Source organism: Microtus oregoni, unplaced genomic scaffold, assembly GCF_018167655.1.
Source record: "Microtus oregoni isolate MIOR12 unplaced genomic scaffold, Mior012 000060F_ref0000265, whole genome shotgun sequence".
Taxonomy (NCBI): domain Eukaryota; kingdom Metazoa; phylum Chordata; class Mammalia; order Rodentia; family Cricetidae; genus Microtus; species Microtus oregoni.
Genome location: NW_024543870.1, coordinates 7,821,093 through 7,834,379, shown reverse-complemented (window position 1 = coordinate 7,834,379; position 13,287 = coordinate 7,821,093). Strand labels below are relative to the sequence as shown.

The window sequence follows — 13,287 nt, the reverse complement described above, 5'->3', positions numbered from 1 at the left end:
TAGATCAGCTAGCTCGTGATGTTAACAATGAGGTCAAGCCTTTCCAGGGTGACATGCTCCAGGTGATGCATGAAGTCAATGTAACCAGGTGGCTGGCAGAGCATTTCCGGGTCAGATACTGAAGCCAGCGTTGCCTTTGGCACAGTTCCGGGTCATGACTTCCCCAGAAACGCTACCCAGTCATCTGCAAGGGAGCTCGTGACGGAACCTCAGGGCAATGCAGTTTGTAGTTGAGTGTGCACACATGCCAAACGTGGTAGCCAGAGGTTGAGGTCAGGGGTTTTGATCTTACTTTGGGGACAGGGACGACTCTTGCTGGACCTGGCAGTCACTAATTGAGCTGGATGTACTGGCCAGCAAGCTCCAGAGTTCTGCCAGCACCGAGATTACAGGTGTAGACCAACGCGCCAAGGTCTTCGCACAGGTGCTAGGAGTCTGAACTCAGCTCCATGTCTGTGTGACAAGCACTTTATTGACTAGCTATCTTTCTAGCCTGTTTTTTATTTTTAATAATTTATGAGTGTTCTGCCTGCAGATGTGTGTGCACACGTGCTCTGGTGTCCCAAGGTCAAAAGAGGGCACTGAACAACCTGGAACTGCAGCTGAGCCGGGTGCTAGGAATTAAACCGGGATTCTTCTAGAATAGCAGAGCCAAGCCCACTCTCCAGCCTCTGCTTCTGGGATTTGAGAGCTTCACAGGCAGCCCAGACTGCTACTTGTTATCTAGACCTAACTGACCTTGAACTCATGGCAATCCCCCTGCTTCCTGCCTGCTGGGATTACAGGCAAACACTACTAAGCCTGGTCAAATGGTGTTTAAAAAAACGATTCAAGCCAGTGAATCACAACGTTTTTTTGTTTTTCGAGACAGGGTTTCTCTGTAGCTTTTGGAGCCTGTCCTGGAACTCACTCTGTAGACCAGGCTGGCTTTGAACTCACAGAGATCTGTCTGCCTCTGCCTCCCGAGTGCTGGGATTAAAGGCGTGCGCCACCACCATCCAGCAAATCATAACATTTTCATGCACGATCAAAACTGTGTTTATGCTTAGCTTTTTAATCTGGTTTTATGACCACAAAATGCAAGCTTATTTAGTAAACAAAGTTGGCTGCATTTTCAGAATTGAGGGTGTGTAATGTAGGCTGCTAACAGAAGAGCCTTCTCACTGTCATAAGTAACACTGTTGTGTAGGTATGTGAGAAAACACTGTACTCTTTCTAGGTCAGGATGGAATGAACTTGACCTAATTTAGACTCTCACCTGGCTTTGCTGGCAGACGTAAAGAACCAGGAGTAGACTGTTGGACACAGTCAGCTGCACTATCCTCTCCTTAAACTCTCTGCTTTTATGCATTATCAAGTACTGGACCACGAGAAACTGTATCTTTTTAATAACTGCACATCCAGTGAGAACTGGAGGGAAACAATTTAAACTTTAGAGAAAGTTATACAACCGCCTCATTTGTCTATGTAATCAGTTTTAAGATCTGTGTGGACAGGCACAGGCATGCCACAGCATGTCTGTTTAGGCCAGGAACAGTCTAGAGCAGGGTCCCTGCCTTCCAATCCCACCCAGGAATGCTGGAATTACGGAAGTACACTACCACCTCCTCTGGCTTTAGCTGGGTTCTCAGATTTTTAGGCTTGCATGGCCATGTGCTTTACCTGATGAACACCCCCCCCCCATCCCTATAGCAATACACTCTTGGATAAAAAGGTATTCATGTCCACGGCCTGCCTCCCGGAATTTGCTCTGGTATGCTAGGATGAGTTGTGTGCAAGAATGGTGTTGCTGCTGAAAACTGCACACTACAATGGTACTTCTCAGAGGTGTTCTCGTTCAGACATTAGTCTGCCAGCCAGTTCTGGAAGATCCAGCAACACTGTTGAGTGTTGAGGTGGGTCACTCTAGACCCAGGAGACGTAACCTGATGTCCCAGGAGGTTCTAGTTTCCACGTACCTTCTATCTGCATATAGCTTAAGGAAAGAAAACAGACACTGTTCAACTTACTGCCTATAAAACGTTTATCAATAAGTACAGGACATAATTACTGACCTGTTTGTGATAGGAGGGTGGTCCTGTACACTCCTTTGTGTCCTCTGGCGAGTCTTCTATCTCAGCAGACCTTTTCTAAGACTCCCCTGGGCAGTCATTTGGGGATTTCACATAAACAAGCCATTTAAAAAAGAAATTCCATGTTTTCAAATTTACTATGTGAAAGGCTTTTGCTATTATCAGTCATGATTCAAAAAGTACGTTAGGAAAGGTAACTGCCATGTCTGCTCACATGTACAAAATAATGAGTCAGGGGAGCGGAGCAATAAAACAGAAGCTGAATGGGTTAGCGCTGAGAACAGAGTGTGCTGCTTTTCTGTAAGTCTTACCTGTGCTGTAAGCTTTATGAAGACCGACGAGGGAGTATGGGACGGTGATAAAAATCTTCCAAACACAACTATCTTCAAGAGAATTTTAGAAAAATCATTTGACTTTATTCACTGGTGTCCTCTGACCATCCCACACACTCTGAGAATTAAAACATAGGGCACTCAGGGTTTTGAGTCGCAGGAGAAACCTTGTGGCCCTTTAGTCCAAACAACCGAGAAACGGAGAGAGTCCATCATGTGCTTGATTTCAGTAAAAATAACTGCAGTTGCTATGGCAATTCTTTACTGAAAAAGACATCATTTGACAGGAATAACCGAGGAACAATACCACCATGAGCCACGTTAAAATAAATGTAAAATTACTGTTTCTATATGAACTGTGAAGACTGGACAGGAGAAGAAATCAATGTGAATGATGAGAACAGAGACCCCAGAGGAAAATGTGTAAACATCAGGAGACACCGCAAACAACAGAAACCAAACCGTCAGCAGGAACACATTTATGAAAGCAAGCAAACGAATGTGTGCCCGTGAAGACACGGGGACTCTGAGGCTGTCCGTTTAACTGCTGTAGATACTTTCCTTACTTTGTTCTAGAATCATAGTTTACAAGTTTTACATTCACTGTTGTGTTAAGAATCTCTCCAATTCTTATAATAAAACAAAAGGAGAACCTCTGTATATACACTAATACACAGTATGAAAAATGGGTGCGCTTTTATTTTGCGGTATTGTGAAAGTAGTCAAAATAAAATATGTGGTCAAAGGCAGAATTTGCAGAAGGGGTGACGGAAAACCAAGTCACTTTCTGTCAGGACCATCGTAAGATCACAGTAGAAACCCATGTCCACTCTGTACAGACAGAATGTAACAGATGCACAAACATCAGCCTGGTAGCCAGAGAACCAGTGCCTGGCCTGCAAGTGGCCCAGGGAACACTCCTGTATGGCCCTGAGCTAAGAATGGTGTGTGCATTCTAAAGGGATTAACAACAACAACAACAACAGAGATGCAGCCAAGAACTGCGTGTGGCCTGGGTCCCAGGTCCCAGACAGGAAGTGTCTGCAGGCTGCGGCAGACAGAGGAGCACAGGGCAACTGCAAGGCCAAGGTCACCGCGTCTGCTTCCTCAAGAGCATCCTAACGTTTGGAAAACGGATCTTCTGATGTTATTTTCCAGATTCTTTTCTTAAAAATTTTTTTCTTCATCATCAAAGCTCATCCTGTATTTAACGTAAAGGCAATTAAAAGAAAAAGGTATTACAAGCTAATCAATATGTTCTTACTGATGGAGTGTAACACAATACACTTATACACTCCCTGCTTCATTAACAATGGCAAGGTCAGTCTCAGCTGCCCACAGTAGGCGTGGCAACTAGTGAGTCACTCCCTGAGTGTGATGGCTGCTACCGTCAACACCAGAGAGAAGCTTCTGCAATCGCCTGTGGGGTCATGATTACCTGACATGGGACTGGGACTGTGTGGATGGAGAAGCCCTAGGCAGCAGCGAGTCCTGACTGGGTGTGATCAGCTGCTCCACCCCCCCCCCCCCCCCCCCCCCCCCCCCCCCCCGCGCCTGCAGGACTTCCCTGCCAGGGGGGTAGGTACTAGGATGACTGTCACAGAACTGTGAGTCTGTCAGAGTGTTCGATCAGCAAAGACACTGATATCTGGCAGGTTCCCTTTCTTAATTTCAGTTATGGTATTTTGGTTTATGAGTAATAAAATATAAAACATAAATCCTAAGTTTTAAAATAACTAAATCTTTAGAAAAACATGTTTACTTTAGATATCAAGAAGACATGAATTGGCATCTCCTCTGCCCCTGCCTCATAGACGGGGATAACATATCAGGCTCTATAACCCTTTCCCCACTCAGGTCTCCAGTTAACTGGTTCCGCAAAGCCCTGACCCTCTCCAGAGGCTGTGTCTCTGTTCCTCCAGCGTTAGATGAGACTGTAGTAAATCCTACTCCAGCACCTGCTTCTCAGTATGCCGGGAACAGACTCAAATGGGAACAAAGAAATTGGCCACAGGAGGGCAACAGGCAGGACTCTGCAGTGCTGATGGGTAGACACAAATTTAGGATTAAGGGATTATGGGCTAATACACATTCCCCCTATACCAAGTGCAAAAGAAACTTGGCTACCTAAAATATGCTGAAGTTCTAGGGTATTTACTGCTAATACTCAATATTTTATTTACACTAAACAACTTTTAAATAACTATTAGCTATCACTATTTTTAATAACATTGTTGTATAATTTTCTTTAAAAAAACTATTTTGGAAATAAAACCTTACTACTGGCTGGCCTCAAACTCAGACCCGCGTACCTCTGCCCCATGAGAGCTAGGATTAAAGGTGTGCAGCAGGAAGCCTGGCTGGCATATTTCACATATTAAAGAGAGAAAATCCATAATGAAAGTTCAGTGGTGTATTCAAGAGTTAGATCACTATTTTCAGAACATGTTTTGCACTTCAAAGTCTAATTCCTTTTTACTCTTAGTAAGCCACTGCCATGTCTACTCTCACCCTGCCCTGCCTACCACCAGGCTAGTGGTTGAACTAACTAGTTAGTTTTTGAACATTCCACATATACAGAACTATATAATATGCAGCTCTTTGTGACTGGCTTCATTCAGCTAAGTATTTTTTCAAAATTCACCACGTAGCATGGATGCATGTTTCATTTTTTAGGTAAACAAGACTTATCCACTCTGTTTGTGGGTGACCTGTCTTTCCCTAGTTCGGTGTATTAGAGATGTTGCTAGGTACATTGGAGTCCAGGTTATTTATGGAAGAAGCTTGATCATTTTCTTGTTAAATGGGGAGTATACCAATTTCAAAGCCATTTCATTATCTAGAGGACACAATCTTGGCTGTCCCATTTCTCCAAAGTGACAATGTCTTTGAATAGTTATTTCTTCATGGAATGCATACTAAGAATCCACCTTGGCAACCTGCCACTCACTTGTAGGCCTGGCTCTTACCTTGTTTCTCTTTCCTTGGCTCTGGAGAGTTTCCAATTTTCCATAAATTAAGGCAGCAATAGTTTTTGCATCTCTGGAATTTATTTGCTCTTCCCAAATACTTTTCTAAAATTAAAAACACTCATGTTATCTTTTAAGTACTTAAATCAAAACATGACATTTCCACACAAGAAGCTTGCTTAGCCCATGCCTCAACGTTCTTTTGTCCCAAAGCTGTTTGAAATTCAAGTTTCTTCAAGTACATCACGCTGCAGAGCAGTTAACCCAGACTCAAAAGGACAGTAACAGGAGCAGGACTGTGGGGACACAAACTGACCCCGAAGCCTTATCTGGTGGGCACATGTGTGCAGAAGGCTGAGCTGGGAGGTGAGCACTGTCCGCCTTCAGTACTACAGGAGAACCACGAAGACAAGTGTCCCGTCAAGCTCACATCCTAGTCCTTCATTTAATTTCTTACAAAATAACTTTAGTAGGAAAAAAATGTGTCTTCATTTGTTTTAGAAAGATCAGGACTCTTGTTAAAGAGTCATAGTTCTGTGACAACCAGCCTACTATACCTGGGAAGATGGCCCAGGCCCTTATGTGGGTTCAGTTAACCATTTTGTCAGCTGAAAGATGCAGCTTTTGACTCAGTGATCATAGACCTTGGTTTGGTGAGATTTTGACTAGAGTTTTGGTTTCTTTGACTGAAAACCTAACACAGCTAGGCACTGTGGTGTATGTCTTTAACCCCAATACTCAGAGGCAGGTGGATATCTGTGAGTTCAATGCCAGTCTGGTTTCCTAACAAACAAAATCAAACCAAACCAACAAAGGCAAAAAAAAAAAAAGGCATATTGCTAACGGTGCCCCAAAACAAGTATAACCAAAGAAAGGACCCTACTTGTAATCTGAATCCTTAGTACATATTCCTCAAAAAGGCTCAGTTACTAAGGCTATTTCAAAAGCATTATAAAATAATTTCCTTCAATTCTTTTTCTTGTAAGGAAACATTTAAAAAAAAAATCATTATAGTAAAAAGTAGCAAATATGGAACTCCACAAAATAAATCCTACAACCCAGAGGTACCAGGCATGAAGGTCTGGTTAGGTGTCTTTCCACTCACGGAGCACCAAGTTCGTAAGGCTGCTGAGAGCATGCAGACCAGAAAACCCTGTAAGATCCCTCCATACAGCGCAAAAGATGTCTCAATAAGAAATATTTTTAAAGGTGAAGGGACAAACTGGAGAGCAGCAGAGTTGGCTGGCTGAAGGAAGGCGCAGAGCGAAAGCCTGGACATACCTTTGCTCTTTCATAGCGGTAAAATTTAACACTCGGGTAGGCTTTGATGCCAGCTTTCTGGCATGTCTGGGGGTAAGCCTGGCAGTCCACTTTCCCAGCTTTCACTTTTCCTTTGATCATCTGAAAAACAAAAATAGCCACAGGTCTTGCCATTGTATCTTCGGCATAAACTATTTTGGTAACTACATAGCCAACATACTTCAGTTCTTTATATATTTAAGGGTTTGTCATGTTTAAATCTCAGTCTAATTCTCCCCATTCAAGTGAGATTGTCTGTACTTTTCCCAAGCCCTGTAAGCTGCCCACTAGCTGCCGTTTGTCCGACATGAAGTCTTTTCTCAGGAGCATCCGAGGCTTTAACTCTGACCCCAGCACCTGTCTTCGTCTAGTGCATGGCTGACCAAACACCTACACTGCCCAGGTCAGCCTTCACGCCTGTACTGTCAAGGCCAGCCCTGACTCTTTCCATACACTGCCCAGGTCAGCCTTCACGCCTGTACTGTCAAGGCCAGCCCTGACTCTTTCCCATACACTGCAGAGGTCACAGGTTTCCTCTCAGAAGCAGCATGCACGCTGCCATCTAGGTTCCATCCCTCCATCACCAGCCATGTGTGTGGTGCTCTCAACTGACTTCCGTTATTATCATTCTCAGCACCGGAACAGCTTGAAGGCCACAGGGACCTCTCCTTGCCCTAACCTACAGACACCTTCCTGATTTCATCTTCACGTCTGCTTTATGGTGCTGTCCACGCCTGCCTCTTGTCTTCCCTACTTTACTTACAGTCCCCAAACCACACCTTTTCCAGCAGAGGGATCTCGTTCTTTACCTTGAGGCCAGTTCGTGCCCCCAGAGCCCCACCGTTGGGTATCCACTATGATGCTCTCTCGATGAGCTCTTACATAATCCTGTGCTGATGACTCCTCCTTGATGCTAATCTACTCTACTGAACTGCTCTTTGTGAATGCCTCCAAGCACCTCAAACACAAGATATCTGCAATTAGTTTTTCCCCATGCCCTGGGCTCCTCTGCGTCACCTGTCTACCACACACAAAGCTCTGCGTGTTTTCACAGCCTGCGTGTAGATCCCTCTGTTCCATCACTATCTCCTACACTACGCAGTCCTCGTTGGCTCTGGGACAATCAAAGTGTCTTTGCTGTCTCTGGTTTGAGGCCCATGGTTACTGGAACACACACATGCAGGCAGACTGAGTAGGTTAGCAGTGCAACTATAGGATAACAAGGTGCACACACACTCGTGGGCTCCGCAGTCTGTTATTAAATGCTTTTGATATTAGCACTTGGGAGGCAAAGGCAGGCAGACCTCTGAGTTTGAGATTGGCCTACTCTACATGGGGAATTCCAAGTCAGCCAGCATTACAAAGAGAAACCTGTCTCAAGAAAGACAGATTGTAGCTATAGGAACAATTTTTTTAAATTGAGAGATAATTTTTAAGAACTAAATTAAAAATTAGTTTACAATGTTTTAACCAATTATTAAAACATGCATGTGAGTAAAAGTTACTGATTTAACTAGACAGCAATACTTACCCTAGCTAAGAGTTCAAACTCTGGAGCAAAGTTCTGGCAAGGTCCACACCAAGGAGCATAGAAATCAACCACCCAGTGAGTCTTCCCCTCTAAAACCTTCTCGCTGAAAGTCTGAGGTGTTAACTCTGTGGACGCTTGGGGCAGAAATCTGCAGTAAGGGGACCACACATCAATTCTCATTAGACAGAAGCAAAGCAAGCAGTCCACGGCAATCCCACAGGTCTTCCCCCGTGAACAATGCACGCAGTCTACGGCAATCCCACAGGTCTTCCCCCGTGAACAATGCACGCAGTCTACGGCAATCCCACAGGTCTTCCCCCGTGAGCAATGCACGCAGTCTATGGCAATCCCACAGGTCTTCCCATGTGAGCAATGCACGCAGTCTACGGCAATCCCACAGGCCTTCCGTGAGCAATGCACGCAGTCTACGGCAATCCCACAGGCCTTCCCCCGTGAGCAATGGTTCAGAGGAGAGTAACGGAGTGACGCTTGGTTCTACCTTCATAAAACGGCCTGTCCAAGGCTTCAAATGCTAGAATTCTAACTCACAGGAAACTGCGCACACGAGAATACCCTGCTCTGAATCAGTATTTGTCAACAGCACGCAGTACAGTTACTCACCCGAGCCCCCAGCTTCTCAGGGAGTAAGCGTCCCTATTCCAGCCGTTGTAACTACTGAAAGAAGGAAAGAGAATACAAAGCTGTAGACGGATATTACTGGATACGGTCAAGAAACAATCTTACTGTAGCAATTAAAAAAAAAAGTGTTGACTAGTTAATGTCACCGAGTGTCTCTTCCCACAAAGTATATTAAGAGTAGTTATATGACTTCAGATATATTTTTCATAAGTACCCTCCCCAATTAACCCAGAACTGTACGTGATTTTGTGATTCTCCACAGCTAATTCTTGCATTTTTTCCAAGAGATTCATGGCTCAATATTTACTTCTTAATAGTGATTGTGTTTTGTTTTTTGAATACCTACTTAGTATAGAATGGGTGTACACTAGGGCACACTAGGGCAGTCCACAAAGTCTGATGTGGTGAGTTCCTTCTCTGCGAAAGGATGGAATGACTCCTTCCCACCAAGTGTGAGGACCACTGCAAATGATGCAGGCCAGGACTGGATGGGAGCGGGGCCAGCAAGGACTTAACAAGCCTGAGTTCTTCCTCTCCCAGCGACTTGACTAGAACATAACCAGCTTTACTGTTCAGTTCCCTCATCATTATGTGTGGGCTCACCCAGTGGTGGCCTCCCAATCACATATGCTGGGCTAACTGTATAACCAAGGATTTTAAGAGATGTCTTCAAATTTGAGAGAATACTTACTGGTACTGATAAGCTTTATTTGACTTTTGGGGATAAAATCTTATCTCGGGATATCTCTGAACATTTTCTTGGGTACAAAAAGAATGATACTGCTGGCAGTCCACACTGCCTACACTGATCAGTCCAGTTAATGTCTACAAAAGAACAAAGTCAACACATGGGTCAATGACTGGAGTAAAATTCTCTATAACTTTAAAGTACAAAAAAAAATTATGTGTATGAGAGTTCTGCCTGCATCTTGTGTACCATGTGTGTGCACTGCCCATGGAGGGTAGAAGAGGGCACGGGAGCCCCTGGATCTGGAATTAAGATGGGAGAGAGCACTGAGTTTTCTCTAAGAACAGTCAGTGCTCCTAACTGTACAGCCCTCATGACAACTTTTGTATGTGTTAATATACTTTGAAATTTTTATAGTAATTAAGAACTTCCCATAGTTATTGCAGATGAAATAACTGGCTCGTTTACCATGGGGAAAATATGCATTTCAAAATTTCAATGCCAGTAGCCAAAACATAATCTAGCACTTTTCAAAAAATATTATTTTTTAAAATTGTTTTTATTGAGCTATATATGTTTCTCCTCTCCCCTCCCCTTCTATCCTCTCCCAGGGTCCCCATGCTCGCAATCAATATCTTTTTTATTGGAGGTAAGCACTGTCTGACTCACACTCCATTTTTATCAAATACACAATCTTAAGTGTTAGGATACAATAACTCTCTTTAACTCCGTTTATTTTTATTTGAGGGATAAATAAGAACTACTGATTTCATTTTCCATTCTAGTATTTAAATAATTTGCTTTCATTCAGTATTTTATAACACTGTTTATAGGAAACTTATATAAATGTCTTACTGTTTGAGCTTATGTTCTGTTTTGCTTAGTTTTAGTTTGTCTATTTAAAGACAGAACGGGCATCTTTGTGTCCAGGATAATCTTGACTCCTGATCCTTCTGGGTCGGCCTTCTGAATGCCAGCACCACCACACTTCCTGACTAAGGCTGCTTATTTTTAAGACCCACAATATTGTGAGGAAATGTTATCTGTAAGCTCTAAAAATAAAATGACAGAAAAATGTAAACAGGAAATGCAGATGACCTTCGGGCTAACACTGGCAGTATTTTGCCAGAAGCATATCAGATGGTTCAGTTAGGAGGCTGGGACAGCGATGGGTCTTAACGATTCAATCAGGTCTGTATAAATCATCCACTTATAGGTTTATGACCTCGGTTTAAAGAAACTGAAGAAGCATGACGTCACTATACCCGGGCCATTCGTTTCCACTCCGGCATGAGAACCTGACAGGGATGGCACCACGGAGAATAGAAATCGACCATCCAGACTTCGTCATGCTTTCTCTGTTTGACTAGCTCATTGAAAGTGGTGGGTGTCAGAGAGACCACAGAAGGGTTTCTCAGATCCTAAAAAGAAAAAGAAAAAATTATTATATATACCAAGTTTTTCATGTACTTCTGGCTAGTTGCTGGGGTATGTCATTTAGAAAGTTCCTATTTTAGAGAAATCAAAAGGACACTTAGATATTTAAAAGAAATCTATCATGAATTGCTTTAAAAAGTAAACTACCAAATTTATTAAGTTTGGATTTTGCCCATCATTTTTCTTAGAAGATATATTTTCACATTAGCACTGAAATCCCTGTAGGCTGGGAAAAGAGGTATCTTGGAAACTACATAAGTAGAGCATATAATCAAGTTCTGGGAGTAATCCCGATAGTACACAGGCCTGTTAATACTACTATTATATACTAAACATATACAATAATATGTTTAGAAATAACCACTTAATTACTAACACAAAGCCTACTACTATTACTTTTTGATATTTAAATAGAGGAGCTATACATACACCATTTAATTACTAACACAAAGCCTACTAACTATTACTTTTTCATATTTAAATAGAGGAGTTATCCACCTTTCTTGAGACTGTGTATTCCGAATGCAGTTTTCAGAGAGCCTCAGGCCTGTATCACAGTAATTAACACACTAGTTTTACTAGGACAGCCATTAAAACAGGAGGACAGATGGACACAACAGAGTAGAGTGGACATGAGTGGTCAGAGCCCCTGTAATGACCAGTCAAGACTCAATGAACACCATGGAGATGTTGTGGACGCAGGCACTTCCATGCCAACAATGCCAAAGTTTCTTGCAGAATGCCTGGCCTTCTGCATTGAGAGGAAACAGGCAAATGGTGACAGGCTTCACGGGAAATTCTAATCTCACGTATTTCAGTAGCAGTGTCTCCCATATACAAGACACCATAGTAGGTAACAACAACAACAAAACAGAACCAAAGGCTTAAATTAAAAAAAAAAAAAGCTTTTCACAATCTTCTGGCACAAAAATAGTAAGTCCTAACAAAGTTATCCAAAGTATACATGCCAATAGAAAGACTTCTAGCCAAAGTCTCTAGCTGAAAATACCTCTATGAACTCCAAGATTTGTTCCGCAGAGTGGTGCCCTTCATACTCATGTATGCTGGACTGGTTGAATACCACTGTCGTTGGATAAGCTTGGATGTTATACTGTGAGGAAGAAGAAATTCATACATTTTACCCATCTGTTTCAATTCCATACAAATCATTTTATATTTTTTTATGTTTATGGGTGTTTTGCTGGAATGTACATATATGCACCATGTGCTTCTTGGTGCTGCAGGAGGTCAGAAGCGGGTGTCTGATTCTGGAACTGGACTTACAGATAGCTGTTTTCATCATGTGGGTACAGAAAACCGAACCTGGGTCCTCAGTAAGACCCAGAGGTAAATGTTCTTAACTGCTGAGTCATGTCTCTATACCCTTTAACAAGACTGTAAAAATCTACTGCTGTCTTCTTGGTGATGGAAGAGAAGAATGTACGACAAATTTAACAAAGGCTACACATTAAAGCTTGTACTGATGGAGCTAATCATTATTAAAGTCCAATGGCACCAAAACACAGGAAGTGAGCCAGAGAAATTGATTAGTAAGCTCTTCGTCTATTTGTCCTCTTCAAACTAGGAGGGAAGAGACTGAGAAGACCCATCGGTCACTCTGTCTCACGACAGTACTGGGGTCATCCTAAGGGGCGATGAGCACCACCGTAAAACAGCAAGAATAAATGAACACGACTGTGTATTGTATTTTTAGTGTCATGCTCTAAGAAAATGGTCATTTTTACTCAAGAGTTCTTGTAGTGTAAAATATTTAATTCTCTCTTCACAGTTAACATGGGCACCAGCCCAGGCAGCACTGTGTAGTTTTAAGGTACAAAGTGATTTCCCCACCTATGGACGTGTGATCCGCTGTACCTGATCTATGGCTCCTCAAGTTGGTAAGAACATATTAGTAAATAGAAAATTTTAAGACTCATAATTCTAGAAAAATTAGCAACATTATGAAGTTTTGAAAATGTGTGAATTCAAAGCATTTATTAGGTTAAGAGACTAGCTAAAACTTGACAAGTTCCTACTGTCTGCCGTGCTCTAGCCACCCACAATCTCACTAGTTAACATTACCAAACCTACCTTACAGACCTGGTAAACCAACTGGAGGATGTGCATGAATGACGTACACAAATGAAGGCTTACTTCAGGTGAGTGTACTGTATTTTTAATCCTTACACTTTCCTTAATTGTTGATAACACAGTTACTTGGTATAAAATATAGACAAACCAAATGGTTCAAGATGAACTACCGTTACTCATGATGATTTTGCACCTTTGGTTGGCATCTACTTTCCAAATTACATAAAGG

The 13,287-nt window shown here is 42.5% G+C and overlaps 1 protein-coding gene across 1 annotated transcript in view; it reads right to left on the bottom strand.

Moving 5' to 3' along the window:
• Nucleotides 1–2,466: 2,466 nt before the first annotated feature.
• The window catches only part of Dnajc10 (DnaJ heat shock protein family (Hsp40) member C10), a 37,300-nt gene continuing 26,479 nt past the window's right edge, over nt 2,467–13,287 (bottom strand). The window contains exons 16-23 of the mRNA XM_041639838.1: nt 11,977–12,078; nt 10,796–10,951; nt 9,534–9,667; nt 8,825–8,878; nt 8,204–8,351; nt 6,655–6,774; nt 5,374–5,478; nt 2,467–3,605 (exon numbers count right to left, since the gene is read on the bottom strand). Coding sequence (XP_041495772.1) covers nt 3,594–3,605; nt 5,374–5,478; nt 6,655–6,774; nt 8,204–8,351; nt 8,825–8,878; nt 9,534–9,667; nt 10,796–10,951; nt 11,977–12,078 — 831 coding nt within the window. The 3' untranslated portion in view covers nt 2,467–3,593. The remainder of the gene's footprint in view (nt 3,606–5,373; nt 5,479–6,654; nt 6,775–8,203; nt 8,352–8,824; nt 8,879–9,533; nt 9,668–10,795; nt 10,952–11,976; nt 12,079–13,287) is intronic.